Source organism: Ornithorhynchus anatinus, chromosome 3 (genome assembly GCF_004115215.2).
Source record: "Ornithorhynchus anatinus isolate Pmale09 chromosome 3, mOrnAna1.pri.v4, whole genome shotgun sequence".
NCBI lineage: Eukaryota > Metazoa > Chordata > Mammalia > Monotremata > Ornithorhynchidae > Ornithorhynchus > Ornithorhynchus anatinus.
Genome location: NC_041730.1, coordinates 121,922,107 through 121,936,187, shown reverse-complemented (window position 1 = coordinate 121,936,187; position 14,081 = coordinate 121,922,107). Strand labels below are relative to the sequence as shown.

General features: G+C 47.2%; 1 protein-coding gene across 2 annotated transcripts in view; it reads left to right on the top strand.

Annotated features, from left to right (window-relative positions):
* The window catches only part of ALDH18A1 (aldehyde dehydrogenase 18 family member A1), a 37,923-nt gene extending 24,173 nt beyond the window's left edge, over positions 1-13,750 (top strand). For both annotated transcript variants that reach the window (XM_029060880.1, XM_029060879.1), the window contains exons 9-18: positions 869-1,013; positions 2,772-2,845; positions 4,115-4,208; positions 6,693-6,913; positions 7,705-7,842; positions 9,648-9,843; positions 9,960-10,081; positions 10,595-10,781; positions 12,326-12,421; positions 12,634-13,750. In XM_029060880.1, the coding sequence (XP_028916713.1) occupies positions 869-1,013; positions 2,772-2,845; positions 4,115-4,208; positions 6,693-6,913; positions 7,705-7,842; positions 9,648-9,843; positions 9,960-10,081; positions 10,595-10,781; positions 12,326-12,421; positions 12,634-12,815 (1,455 nt within the window). In that variant the 3' untranslated portion in view covers positions 12,816-13,750. The remainder of the gene's footprint in view (positions 1-868; positions 1,014-2,771; positions 2,846-4,114; positions 4,209-6,692; positions 6,914-7,704; positions 7,843-9,647; positions 9,844-9,959; positions 10,082-10,594; positions 10,782-12,325; positions 12,422-12,633) is intronic.
* The last annotated feature ends 331 nt before the right edge of the window (positions 13,751-14,081 follow it).

The following is a 14,081-nucleotide window of genomic DNA, read 5'->3' as shown; positions in this document are numbered from 1 at the left end:
GCAGTGATCTCTTATTATAATTGAATTTGTTAAGCAGTTACTCTGTGCCAGGCACTATACTAGGTAGTGGGGTAGATACAAGCAAATCACGCTGGACACAGTCCCTGTCCCGTGTGGGGCTCGCAGTCTTATCCCCATTTTACAGATGAGGTAATTGAGGCCTGGAGAAGTGAAGTGAGTCGCCCAAGGTCAAACAGCAGACATGTGGCGGGGCCAGGATTAGAACCCAGGTCCTTCTGACTCACAGGCCCGGGCTCTATCCATTAGGCCGCGCTGCTTCTGTCCCCCACTGGGATCGGTTTTTGCCCACTAGCCAAGTTTGCTGGGGTCTTAGGCCCTTACAAGGCTCCGTCCTAAAGTCAGTCTTCAGTTTTATCCCGTTCCATCTTTCACCCCACCGTCCTCCCGAGCAGAAATAAAAAGAGGAAAGAAGAGATCGAACAACAGAAGGGCAGGTTAGCATCCCTGCGGCGGAATTAATACGTGAGGTCGGAAACATTCACCTCGTTTATCCGACGGCCTCAGCACCGGCGTCAGAGTGGGGCCGAGTTGGCGACTTTTCCAGTCCAGGTCGGGATCGTGAAAGTAATAATACTCGAGAAACCTCTGCTTCCTACACTTCCCGCCAGTGACTTGCCGAGTCTGTAGTACGGAGCAGCCCTCCAACTCCCATCTCTGTTAGACTGTAAGTTCTTTCAGGACAGGGATCACGTCTGCTATTACTATGTCGTCTCACAGGTTCTTGATACAGTGGTCTGCCCCCACTAAGTGCTCAGCACATAGCAGATAGAAGGATGATTAGCCGGGGGTGAGAAATGGGGCCTGTCCTGAATCTAATATGTGGAAATCTCCTCCGCTGTCCCTCCAGGTAAAGGCCGCTCTCTGGGCCCTCCAGGGTGGCACTTCGGTGGTGATCGCCAATGGAACCCACCCGAAGATCTCGGGCCACGTGATAACAGACATCGTGGAAGGGAAGAAAGTCGGCACTTTTTTCTCAGACGTGAAACCGGCAGGTAAATTGGTCTCCGACTCACTCAGAGTGTGGTCACCCGTATCCCTCAGGGGTTACGTGATTACTCTCTGTGTCTGAAGATGAATGACTGAGGGAGATCGTTCTCAGTTCACGCTGCCTTTGAACACCTGCGTCCACGCTTTGCAGTCTTATTTTTAATAAGTTTCAGGTGCCTTGTTGAGACCTCAAGTGTAGCTCTGTAAAACAGGTTTAGTAGAGCGGATGGATCTATTGCACAGTACTTCTCTGTTCCAATACAGATGGGAGCTTGTCTGACTAGAAACCTGCAGGTTTTTTTATTGAACTGGCCAAACTGTCTTCCGGGTGAATCCCAGGCTAATGATGGGGTCGGATGCTCCTGGGAGGCCAGTGATACGGTATGGGAGTAATCCCCGCGTTTTTCGTGGGTCTGCCGTGCTGAGGATATGCCCGCCGTTTCAGTGTTGGGACCTGAGCCTCACTGTGGTCAGTTTTGGCCGTGTTGATCCCTAGCCTGTCATTCATTCATTGTCGTATTTATTGAGCTCTGTGTGCAGAGCACTGTACTGAGCACTTGGGAGATACAGTACAACAATAAAGAGTGACATTCCATGCCCCCAGAGAGCATCTATGAGGACTCCACATTAGATATTTATAGTTTCCGCAGTCAGCTTTCCTGTGCCTGCTTTGAGATAAAGGTAATGATAGGTCTAGGTGGGATCAGTCAGTGAACTGGGGATATTTAATGGATGCTTTCTGTGTATAAAACACTCTGCTAAGCACTTGGATGCCTCTGAAAGCTTCTCTTTTCTGCACTTGACTCACTAATACACATTAGCCTAACGAAAGACTTTTACTAGCCCATAAAATGTGAATTGGTCCCGCATAGATTTACGAGCAGCAACTCCCAGTCATCTGAACTTCCTATGTACAGGTCCCCACATCCCCTGAAGCTTCTATCTATAGCACATTCAATTTGCCATGAAAATCAAACCGAAACTAGGGTCATTAAATGTTTTTTATCCGCTGCTTACCTAATAATAGTAGTAATAGTAATGATATTTGTTAAGCACTTACTGTGTGCCAAGCACTGTTCTAACTGCCAGAATAGATACAAGGTAATCAGGTTGTCCCACGTGGGGCTCACAGGCTTCATCCCCATTTTCCAGATGAGGTAACTGACGCACAGAGAAGTTAAGCGGCTTGCCCAAGGTCGGACAGCAGACGAGTGGCGGAGCCGGGATTAGAACCCATGTCCTCTGACACCCAGACCCGTGCTCTTTCCACCAGGCCACGCCGCTTCTCAGCGTTATGCAGGCGCTGAGAAAAACTGATGGTTTATTTGTATGACTTGTTCATCCACCATCCCTCGCCCCCAGCTATAAAGTCGGAACTAAGACATGGAGGGTCTGGGAGCCCCCGGCCCTTCATCGTGGAAACAAGGAGAAGCAGCATGGCGCAGTGGACAGAGCTTGTCCTGGAGTCAGAAAGTCATGGGTTCTAATTCCGACTCTGCCACTTGTCTGCTGTGTGACAAGTCACTTCCCTTATGAGCCTCAGTTGCCTCATCTGTAAAATGGGGATTGAGACTGTGAGCCCCACGAGGGACAGGCACCGTGCTTAACCCGATTTCCTTGCATCCACCCCAGCCCTTAGTACAATGCCCGGTACACTAACAAATACCATAATGATTAGTAGTATGAGTATAATTATCAATAAACTGGGATTGGGCCGGAGAGCTAACCCAAACATTGTTTTATTTTTGGAAATGCGCTTGCAGGCCCTACAGTTGAACAACAGGGTGAAATGGCTCGATCCGGAGGAAGAACATTAGCCGCTCTGCAGCCCGAACAGGTAATAAATTCATTCATTCATTCAGTAGTATTTATTGAGCGCTTACTATGTGCAGAGCACTGTGCTAAGCGCTTGGAATGTACAAACCGGTAACAGATAGAGTCCCTGCCCTTTGACGGGCTTCCAGTCTGATCGGGGGAGACGGACAGACAAGAGCAATAAATAGAATCAAGATAAATAGAATCAGGAATAGAATTAAAAAAAATAAAATCAGTCATAGCCAATCAGAACTTGAAGTGAGTGCTCAGTGACCCAGGGGTCACCGTCAAGGGCAGTAGGTACCTTGTCAAGACTTCAGGGCGGGGAGATAGAGCACAACTGCGAAGTGTCATTTGGATTCCTTCTCTGAGCGGTTGTCCCGTCCGGTTCGGTCCCTGATGCTTCTGGGGCCCCTCTAGAATATCTGAGGTGGCCACTGAATACTTTGGTTTAGCTTTCCTAATAAGAATAATAATGTTGGTATTTGTTAAGCGCCTACTATGTGCCGAGCACTGTTCTGAGCGCTGGGGTAGACACAGGGGAATCGGGTTGTCCCACGTGGGGCTCACAGTCTTCATCCTCATTTTCCAGATGAGGTAACTGAGGCACCGAGAAGTGCAGTGACTTGCCCCAAGTCACACAGCTGACAAGTGGCCGAGCCGGGATTCGAACCCATGACCTCTGACTCCAAAGCCCGTGCTCTTTCCACTGAGCCACGCTGCTTCTCACCCTCTGGGGAGGGACCCCCATACAGAGCAACTGTATAGAGAAGCAGCGTGGCTCAGTGGGAAGAGCACGGGCTTAGGAGTCAGAGGTCATGGGTTCTAATCCCGGCTCGGCCACCTGTCAGCCGTGTGACTTAGGGCAAGTCACTTCTCAGTGCCTCAGTTGCCTCATCTGTAAAATGGGGATGAAGACTGTGAGCCTCAGGTGGGACAACCCGATTACCCTGTATCTACCTCAACGCTTAGAACAGTGCTCGGCCCCTATTAAGCGCTTAACAAATACCAACATTCTTATTATCGATTAGAGTCTGGTCATCTTTTCTGCCCCATTCACTACTCTGGTCCTAGTTTTCCCTCCTCGGGCTTGGGGGGGTCTTCCCTGGGGATGCTCCCCGCACTGGTTGTCCGAGGTCCTAGACCTCATAACAGTAAACCAGAAAGTGACCCTGCAAGTTTCTGAGGAAACTTGAGAGTGAGAACAAGACTTCTTGGCTTGTGTCTTTCTCTGGAGGGTTCAAAAGCCAGTTGCGTGTTCTTAACGCCCTGTTCTCTTTGTTCTTTCTAGAGAGCAGAAATTATCTATCGCCTTGCTGACCTGCTGACGGACCAACGGGATGAGATTCTTTTGGCCAACAAAAAAGACATGGAAGAGGCTGAGGGTAAAGGCGACCGAGTCGGTTTTGCTCGTGGAAGCATGAGAGCGTGTTGATCGTTCCAATCCCATTATTTCCCCAATGACGGCAGTAGAAATGGCATTTATTGAGAGCCTACTGGGTTCGACGCACTGTATTTAGTGCTTGGGAGAGTTTTTCTTTTCTCTGCTGGAAGAAAACGTGTCCTGTAAGTTATTTCCTGAAGAAAAGAGTCTTTGGAGTGAAACACAGGAGAAGCAGCCTGGCTCAGTGGAAAGAGCCCGGGCTTTGGAGTCAGAGATCATGGGTTCGAATCCCGGCTCGCCACTTGTCAGCTGTGTGACTTTGGGCAAGTCGCTTCACTTCTCTGTGCCTCAGTTACCGTGTCTGTGAAATGGGGATTAAGACCGTGAGCCCCATGTGGGACAACCTGATTCCCTTGTGTCTACCCCAGCACTTAGAACAGTGCTCTGCACATAGTAAGCGCTTAACAGATACCAACATTATTATTCAGGGCTTGTGAGAATTACGCTATGATAGAGAAGCGTATAGCCGTAGTGCAATAGAGTAAGTAGACATGATCCCTGCCGTCAGGGAGCTTACAATATAGCTGGAATTGTACAAAACATAAAAAAAGCGTTGTCCCTGCCTTTTGAGCGCTGCTGTCCTCTCTTCTCGGAAGCAGCGTGGCTCAGTGGAAAGAGCACGGGCTTTGGAGTCGGGGGTCATGAGTTTGAATCCCAGCTCTGCCACCTGTCAGCTGTGTGACTGTGGGCGAGTCACTTCACTTCTCCGGGCCTCAGTTACCTCATCTGTAAAATGGGGATTAAGACTGCTGTGAGCCCCACGTGGGACAACCTGATTCCCCTGTGTCTACCCCAGCGCTTAGAACAGTGCTCTGCGCATAGTAAGCGCTTAACAAATACCAACATTATTATTCTCTAGAAACTTGGAGTGGTTTCTTTCATTTATTCAACAGTATTTATTGAGCCCTTACTATGTGCAGAGCAATTTGCCACGGATCACGGTTCTGAACTGGGCTCTCTGGTTTAGAGTCAATTAAGCATTTATTGATCTTTTACTCTGCTTAGAGCCCAGTACTAAAAGATTGGGGGGGTACAATAGAATTGGTAGATCCTTACCATCAAGGAGCTTACATTTTAGCTGGGTTGTGCAAAACATAAAAACCATTGCCCCTGCCTTTTGAGCACTGCCGTCTTTATGTTTTGTCTCCTATTTTTTCTCTTCCTCAGCTGTCCTGTTGGCTCCAGGCCCTCGGGCCTCAGCTCACCTCCACCTGTTAATCCAGCTCCTTGCTTTTTTTTTTTTTTTTTTTTAAGTTCTTACTGTGTGTCAAGCATTGCTCTAAGCGCTGAGGTAGGGAAGAGATAGGTTGGGCACAGTCCATGTCCCACAGGAGGCTCACAGTCTTAATCCCCATTTTACAGATGAGCTACACTGGGACACAAAGAAGTAAAGTGACTTGTCCAGGTTTACATTACACAGCAGATAAGTAGCAGACTTGGGATTAGAACCCAGGTTCTTCTGACTCTTGATTCTATTTATTGCTATTGTTCTTGTCTGTCCGTCTCCCCCGATTAGACCGTGAGCCCGTCAAAGGGCAGGGACTGTCTCTATCTGTTACCGATGTGTACATTCCAAACGCTTAGTACAGCGCTCTGCACATAGTAAGCGCTCAATAAATACTATTGAATGAATGAATGACTCCCATGTCCATCCATTAGGCCACGCTGCTATTCTGCTTCCTCCTCTCTCTCGTCCCCTCACATTTCCCTTCTCCTTCCCCCATATCTAGATCTTGCTGTGGCCCGTCTCTGCCTGGAAGCCATCTTGTTGCCACTCGGTGCGCTCGATGGTGACTCAGGCAGACAACCCTGCACTTCCCATCGGGTAGCATGGCCTAGTGGTAAAAATGCAACCCCGGGAATCAGAAAAGCTGAGTTCTACTCCCGGCTATTCAACTGGCCTGCTGTTTGACCTCAGGGGAAACTTAGCCTCTCTGTGCTTTGGTTTCATCACCTATAAGATGAGGGAAATATTATCTATCGCACAAGGATGTTACGTGTTGAAAATGAGAGATTGGTTGGGAAAGCACTTGGGAAAAAAGGACATCACTGTGTAAATGTGGGGGCTTTTTACATATTTATATAGACAGTTATACACATCTATACTGATATCACTTGAGTGTGTGTGTATATATATAGTTATATGTCTTATTTTTATCCTTTCTCGTTATAAATATTTCAGTGATTTTCTCCCCCGTTAGAGTGTATAAGTTCCTTGTGAACAGGGAACATATTTCTCCATTATTCTCTATTTTCCGAGTCCTGAGTATAGGGCACCATACCAAGAGGGCACCCTATAAATCCTACTACATTTTTTGAGAGGAGGTAGTTAATAGTGGAATCAGGCTCCCAATAATAGGTCTTCAGGATCGAGTATTTATTTACCACTTATACTCTTCATTTCTCTTGTTTTTTTATTTTCAAGGGAGACTGGCACCCCCTCTGCTGAAACGTTTAAGCCTTTCTACATCCAAGTTGAACAGTTTGGCCATCGGATTACGTCAGATTGCATCCTCGTCTCAGGACAGCGTCGGCCGGGTAGTGCGGCGGACACTCATTGCCAAGAACCTGGAATTGGAGCAAGTGACGGTCCCGATTGGAGTCCTGCTGGTGATTTTTGAATCCCGTCCTGACTGCCTGCCCCAGGTAGGTGGTCAGAAGCCCAGACGTTGGAGAGCCAGGCTACTTATAAGGGATTTTAATGACCAAAGAAAAGGCATGTTCAGTTTTCAATTAATTAATCAATCAATCAGTCGCATTTATTGAGCATTTAGTGTGTGAAGGACTATACTAAACATTTGAAAGAGTACAATATAACAGAGCTGGTAGACAAGTTCCCTGCCCACAGTGAGCTTAGAGTCTAGAGGTTGAGACAGACATTAAAATAAACAAATTGTGGGTATGTGCATAAGTGGTGTGGGGTCAAGGGAGGGGTGAATAAAGGGTGCAAATTCAAGTGCAAGGGGGAGGCAGAAGGGAATGGGAAAAGAAGAAATGAGGCTTTTCCCCCTAATTATTTTTGTTTATAGACTTTGTTTACGTAACCGATTATGACATGTAACCCACTCCATCCCTGGGAGATGGCATATATTATTGTTCATGAGAAATAGGAGTAGGGATGGTGGGATGGTGGGTGATTGATGCAGAGTTCCAGTTTGAGTTCCGTGACTCAGTCGTGCACTTTTGTCCTCCGTAGACATCGTCACACAACCCCTACATCGGTCCGCATCAGCTTAGTGATTCCGGAGTGGGCTTTCCTCGTTTAGAAAGGGACTTCTATTTCCATCCATCACTCCACCTGACTCACTGAGGTCACAAAGAAGTGATGGAGGGTCCGTAGCCCTACCGCGCTTCCTTAACTTTGTGGCCGAAAGCCGCAGACGCCGAGGTCCCCAACGGGCTTCTTGGATCCAACCGCGTTTGTCTTTGTCTGACAGGTGGCAGCCCTAGCTATTGCCAGTGGGAATGGTTTGTTGCTTAAAGGAGGGAAAGAGGCGATTCACAGCAACCGGATACTTCACAGTCTGACCCAGGAGGCCCTCTCTATGTATGGGGTCAAGGACGCAGTGCAGTTGGTGAGTTCCGAGAAGCAAGTTCGGACAAGTGTCTTCTCCGGGGATGGGGGGGATGTTTTTGTGCGCCCTGCGTATCAGGCAACTGAGTGTGTTTTTTTAAAATAAAGCACCTCTCCCTGCTGCTTTATGATGTTACTATTTAATACTTTAGTGTAATACTTGATTATACAACTATATAGATATAGTAGTGTTTATAGGGTGCCCTCTTGGTACGGTGCGCTGTACTCAGTACTTGGGAAATAGGGAATAATGGAGAGATACTTTCCCTGTTCATAATAATAATAATGTTGGTATTTGTTAAGCGCTTACTATGTGCAGAGCACTGTTCTAAGCACCGGGGGAGATACAGGGTAATCAGGTTGTCCCACGTGAGGCTCACAGTTAATCCCCATTTGACAGATGAGGTAACTGAGGTACAGAGAAGTGAAGTGACTTGCCCACAGTCACACAGCTGACAAGTGGCAGAGCCGGGATTCGAACCCATAAACTCTGACTCCCAAGCCTGGGCTCTTTCCACTGAGCCACGCTGTTCATAAGGAACTTACACTCTAACAGGGGAGACAAGCATTGAAATATTTACAACTAGAAAGGATAAAAGTAAAACAGGCGTGTATATATATATGTATGTGTGTATATGTATATATATATCTTGGGTTTCTCCAACTGACTTTGCCATCAACACCCTTGTGTACCAACTTGTAGTTTGTGCCGTGGTGTTGGTTTTTTGGCCATTTTTTAAGTGCAGAGCCTCTAGTTCTAGCAACCTTCCTGAACAATTGTAGTCTGCCATAAAACACACTCCCTTCTAAAGCATCATTAATAGTAGTAGTAATAATAATGGTACATATTAAACACTACCCTAAGACCTGGAATTAGGTACAAGATAATCAGGTTGGATAAGATCCACAGAGGGCTCACAATCAACTCAGTAATAATAAATAGTATTTATTGAGCACTTGCTGTGTGCAGAGCACTGTACTAAACGCTTGAGAGAGTACAATACAAATTTTTTTTATGGTATTTGTTAAGCACTTAGCATGTGCTGGGCACTGGGCAAGTTAATCAGGTTGGGAGCAGTACATGTCCCACATAGAGCTCATAATCTTAACCCCCGAGGCAACTGAGGCACAGAGAAGTTTAGCAAATTGCCCACAGCAGACAAGTGGTAGAGCAGGGATTAGAACCCAGGTCCTTCCGTCTCCCAGACCCATGCTCTATCCACTAGGCCGGGCTGCTTCCTCATTCTATCAGAGATATATTTCCCTACTCCTGAGTGCTACCCAAGGCCAGCTCTCTCACCCAGTCAATTCTACCCCAAGCTCATCCTCCACCCCGTATTATATGAAATCTTCTGGGGTAGGATCATTACTTTTAGTGACCCTGTGACCGACTTTGATTTATCTTCCGGTCTCAACAGTCTGAACCAGTTGATTAAGCTTTGGAGAATCTGAGCCGTTGCGTAATTTAGAGAGAAGGGGGCGGGGAAAGAGAGAGAGTCTCCCTATGCGAAGAAAATGTCACCTACCATGAAATTCAGCTTTGGAAGTTATGAAAGCGTGTTCTCGTTTTATGGTAGTGATCCTGGTTTGTGCTGAAGCATCCTCACTCTCTTACCTATTTCCCCTGAGGCCAGTAGTGCGTCGCGAGGCAGAGTGTGCGTGTGGTCTCTGGGTGGCCTTGGAACAGAATGCCCTTATGCATTTTCTCAGCAGCAGCAGACACCTTGTTGAGTGAGACATCCTCTATACCAATGACGACGTCTTAGGCGTCCTCCCTAAACTCTCTTAATTCTGATGGCCTGGCAGGTGAACACCAGAGAGGAAGTCGAAGACCTCTGTCGTCTAGATAAACTGATAGACCTGATCATCCCAAGGGGTTCTTCTCAGCTGGTCAGAGACATCCAGAAAGCCGCTAAAGGAATCCCCGTGATGGGACACAGTGAAGGGATCTGCCACATGTATGTCGACCCAGAGGCTAGCGTCGATAAGGTCACAAGAATAGGTAAGAGCGAGACGTCTCTTTTTGGCGCCTGATTTGGCGATCGCGCAGTCGGATGTGTTGTGGCGTTACCTTCGAGAAAGTGAGATGTAAGTGTCTGTCTGTTCTTCCCTGCGTAGTCAGAGACTCCAAGTGTGAATACCCCGCTGCCTGTAATGCCTTGGAAACCTTGTTAATTCACCGGGACCTACTAAGAACGCCACTGTTTGACCAGATCATTGACATGTTGAGAGTGGAACAGGTTAGTCGCACGCAGTCAGTCAGCAAGTGGATCGGTTATCGCTCTGGGCGGTTGGGTCCTGAACTGCCATTCCTCAGACCAGCGGCTGTCATAGGTTCTTTCTGTGGTTTCCCATTCAAAGTATAATAATAGTGGTGGTATTGGTTAAGCTCATACCATTTGCCGAGCACTGTACTAAGCTCTGGGGTCTACACAGAGGTAGAGTCCTCCTCACCCTGAGGCGGTCAAAAAGAGGGGGTCTCGTCGTGACCAGTGGAGCTGACTCCGAATTGTTCAAGTGGCCATAAATCGATTATGAATCTAAAGTATTAAAATGGAGAGCTTTGTACTGTGATTTTTATATTGTTCTGAAAATATGGAACTTGAAGAGAAAAATCTTAGGGGAGATCAATCCATCTTATTTACAGAGCACTTATATCCTTAGATATAAATGCAGGTGAGAGATCCTTAGAAGTAGAGCAAAAACTGGGCGGGTTTGGGGTAATTTCATTGCTGTTGACCCGCCTGTCTCAGGTGAAGATCCACGCGGGCCCGAAGTTTGCTTCCTACCTGACGTTCAGTCCCTCTGAGGTGAAGTCTCTTCGCACTGAGTATGGAGATCTGGAGTGCTGCATTGAAGTGGTGGACAGCGTTCAAGAAGCCATCGAACATATCCACAAATACGGGAGCTCCCACACAGATGTCATCATTACTGAAAATGGTCAGTATACGGCTTCTCTCCCATTCATTCAGTCAGTCGTATTTACTGAGCACTTACTGTGTGCGGAGCACTGTACTAAGAGCGAATGTACAGTTCGGCAACAGATAGAGACAGTCCCTGCCCAACAACGGGCTCACAGTCTAAAAGGGGGAGAGAGAGAGCAAAACAAAACGAGCAGTCAGTCATCAATACCGTCAGAGTAGATAAATAGAATCATAGGCATATACGCATCATTAGTAAAATAGAGAAATAATCTATACAAATATACACAGGTGCTGTGGGGACGGGAAGGGGCTAGAGCAGAGGGAGGGAGTAGGGGGAATGGGGAGGGAAAAGGAGGACTCAGTCTGGGAAGGCCTCTTGGAGGAGGTGAGCTCTCAGTAGGGCTTTGAAGGGGTGAAGAGAGCTAGTTTGGCGGATGTGAGGAGGGAGGGCGTTCCGGGACAGCGGTGGGATGTGGGCCGGGGTCGACGGCGGGACAGGCGAGAACGAGGGAACGTGAGGAGGTGGGCGGCAGAGGAGCGGAGTGGGCGTAGAAATTGAGAAGGGAGGTGAGGTAGGAGGGGGCAAGGTGATGGACAGCTTTGAAGCCAAGAGTGAGGCATTCAGAGAACCAGGTAGCCAGCGTCTGGCATTAGGCAGCCTTAGTCCATTCCATTTCTTCCTGGAACCTTCATTCCTATTCCAGAGGCTTAGTCCTTCTCTTTTGTTGGTCTTTTGAATGGTTTCTCATGAAAAAGCAAGCTAATTACTCTCTAGAGGGCCGCAACATATCTCCAAATACCAAACTACAGTCCAGAATGTAGGGGCCGTGATCCTGTTACCATTTCTGTCCCTGACTTTGTGACTTTCAGCAGGTCAGGGGGTCTTCTTGATCTCTGTTTTGTCACTTTTCAAGTACCTTCAGTTCTGCCATACAGCACATTTTCACCACATGGTATAGCTAGAACTTTATTAGGGAAGGTTTGACCAACTATGAGAGCCTGTTTGGATCTAGCCCACCTCAGGGAGCTGGGCTGCACCTATTCCCTCTTGGGGGAGAAATTCCACAACTGTTGGCTGTTTGGGGAAGTGGATGTGGCTGCCTTCCACCTTGTCCTACTTTGCCTCTCACTGTTTATAATATATATTATTTGTGTCCTTGTCTCTCCCTGCCGCGTTTCCCGCTGTGCGGTCTTCCAGGTGGTTGGGTAGAACTTTCCATTTTATAAAGCACTGGGCAAACATAAAAATCCTGAAGAGACACTACTAATGTACTGAGACTAGTAGAGACCGTTCATCTTGTTTCTCTCCCAATTTCTGATACAGATGAGGGCACGTCAAGTTCCCCAAAAGACTTGTTCTCACATGCTCCTTATTTCCACGTGGCCTTTGTTTTCTCTTGCTGTTCATCAAGGTTTCCCTTCTATCCTCAAGCCTTAAACCGTGAATAAAGCACAATGAGAGGACTGACCTCTACCTTGGTTGGTTGCTTTTGAAACCGAGGAAGTGCTGAGCTCTGTGGGCGCTCACTGATCTTCACTTTCTCTTGGCTGTCCTGGCAGAGAAAACGGCGGAGTTCTTCCTTCAGCATGTGGATAGCGCCTGCGTGTTCTGGAATGCCAGCACTCGCTTCTCAGACGGCTACCGCTTCGGGCTTGGTAAGAGAGCCTCTTTTGGCAGATGAGGGAGCAGACGGCAGCTTTCGACGGTGAATTCCGGGTGGGTCAGGGGTCTAAGAGAGAGGGTGATAGCCAGGCTTGAGAGAGAGGCTTGGTGTTCCTTGCGGGTCCCTCTACTGCGGGTGAATGTAATCTAGGAGGGAGGAGACCCCGTCCATCCAGTCTGCACTGTGTCCTGTCCCCTTTTGCAGGAGCGGAAGTGGGCATCAGTACTTCTCGTATCCACGCCCGGGGCCCCGTGGGAATCGAGGGACTGCTGACGACCAAGTGGTTGCTACGAGGCCAGGACCATGTAGTATCTGACTTCTCGGAGAACGGAAGCTTAAAGTATCTTCACGAGAGCCTTCCCGTCCCTCACAGAAGCAGCAGCTGAGGGCATTCCAAGGAGCGGAAGGAACCCGTGGAGGATGTTCGGAGGGGATTTAGAAGTCAAAACTCGAGTAAAGAGTCTCAGGTGAGGGGACAAGACCTCTGTCTCCCAATTCCTGGGCAGTTTCTGCTGTTATAAAATGAACCGTAGCTTCTAGGGTAGTTCTGACCTGTGTGGTAGGATACGCAGGCGCCGTCTGATGAGGTAAGCTATTTCTCCAGCTCAACAGATTGTTAGCAGAAAGCAGTTGTCCGAAGTAGGTGCTTTTCCGGTGAGGTAAACTATCACTCCAGCTCAACAGATCGTTAGCAAAAAGTAGTTGTCCAAAGTAGGTGCTTTTCTTTCCCGAATTCAGTTGCCATAAGCCATGCAGTTCCTCCTCGCAGAGAACAGAAAGCTCTCTGCCCCACAGGTGCCACAGTGGGTTTATCCCCTCGATGAGGTGGAGTCCACCTTCGGCATTCTGTGGTGCCGGAACCAGTCATCTCCCCATTCCGTTCCCCACAGACGGGCTTTTGAAAGTCTCTGGGTGAGAGAAAGATATGGTATTTGAGAAGGTGGCTGATTTTGTCTTTTCAGCAGGCTCATAGAAACTGTTTTAAAAGGTAGTGACCGAATCATTGATGCTGAGAGCGTCTTGTTTTTAATTTAATGTGGAGTAAATTCATGGATGAGCATTCCAATATTCGTGTACTGTTCCTTGACCAAGAGATTTTGTCCTCACCTTTGCTTCACTCTGATTTGTTGTCAGAGTGACAACATCCAAGGAGTGCAAATCCGATTGGAAAGATATTTGCACCATTAATGCTTGAGTTTTATATGAATTATTTTATGCCCCCTTTTCCTCCAGAAAAATCAGAAATATTTTAATATTGTTGAGTTTTTTCTTTTTTTTCCAAAAAATAAAAGTTCTTACGAAATACTCTTCAGTTTGAAAATGTGAATGTGATTGATTTCATAAGAAATGGAGAATTTAGAGATCCTCCTGTTTATGTTCCTTCCTTGTTGGCTAATTGTCTTTCAGATGAAATTATTCATCCCTCTGTATTATATCACTGTCATATTTAATAGTTTCTCCACAAGATGGTGGTGTACACACAGAATTGAATGACAAATGAAAGTATCTATACTCTAGAACATCGTGTGATGCCAGGCTAAAAGGTAGTTGTCGTGTGTCTTTAATGATTCTAAAACACTAGCCTTTCCCAACTGAGAAATTCAATAGGAATTGTGTACATTTGTTTCCATTTGTCATGTTTCATTGCTTCA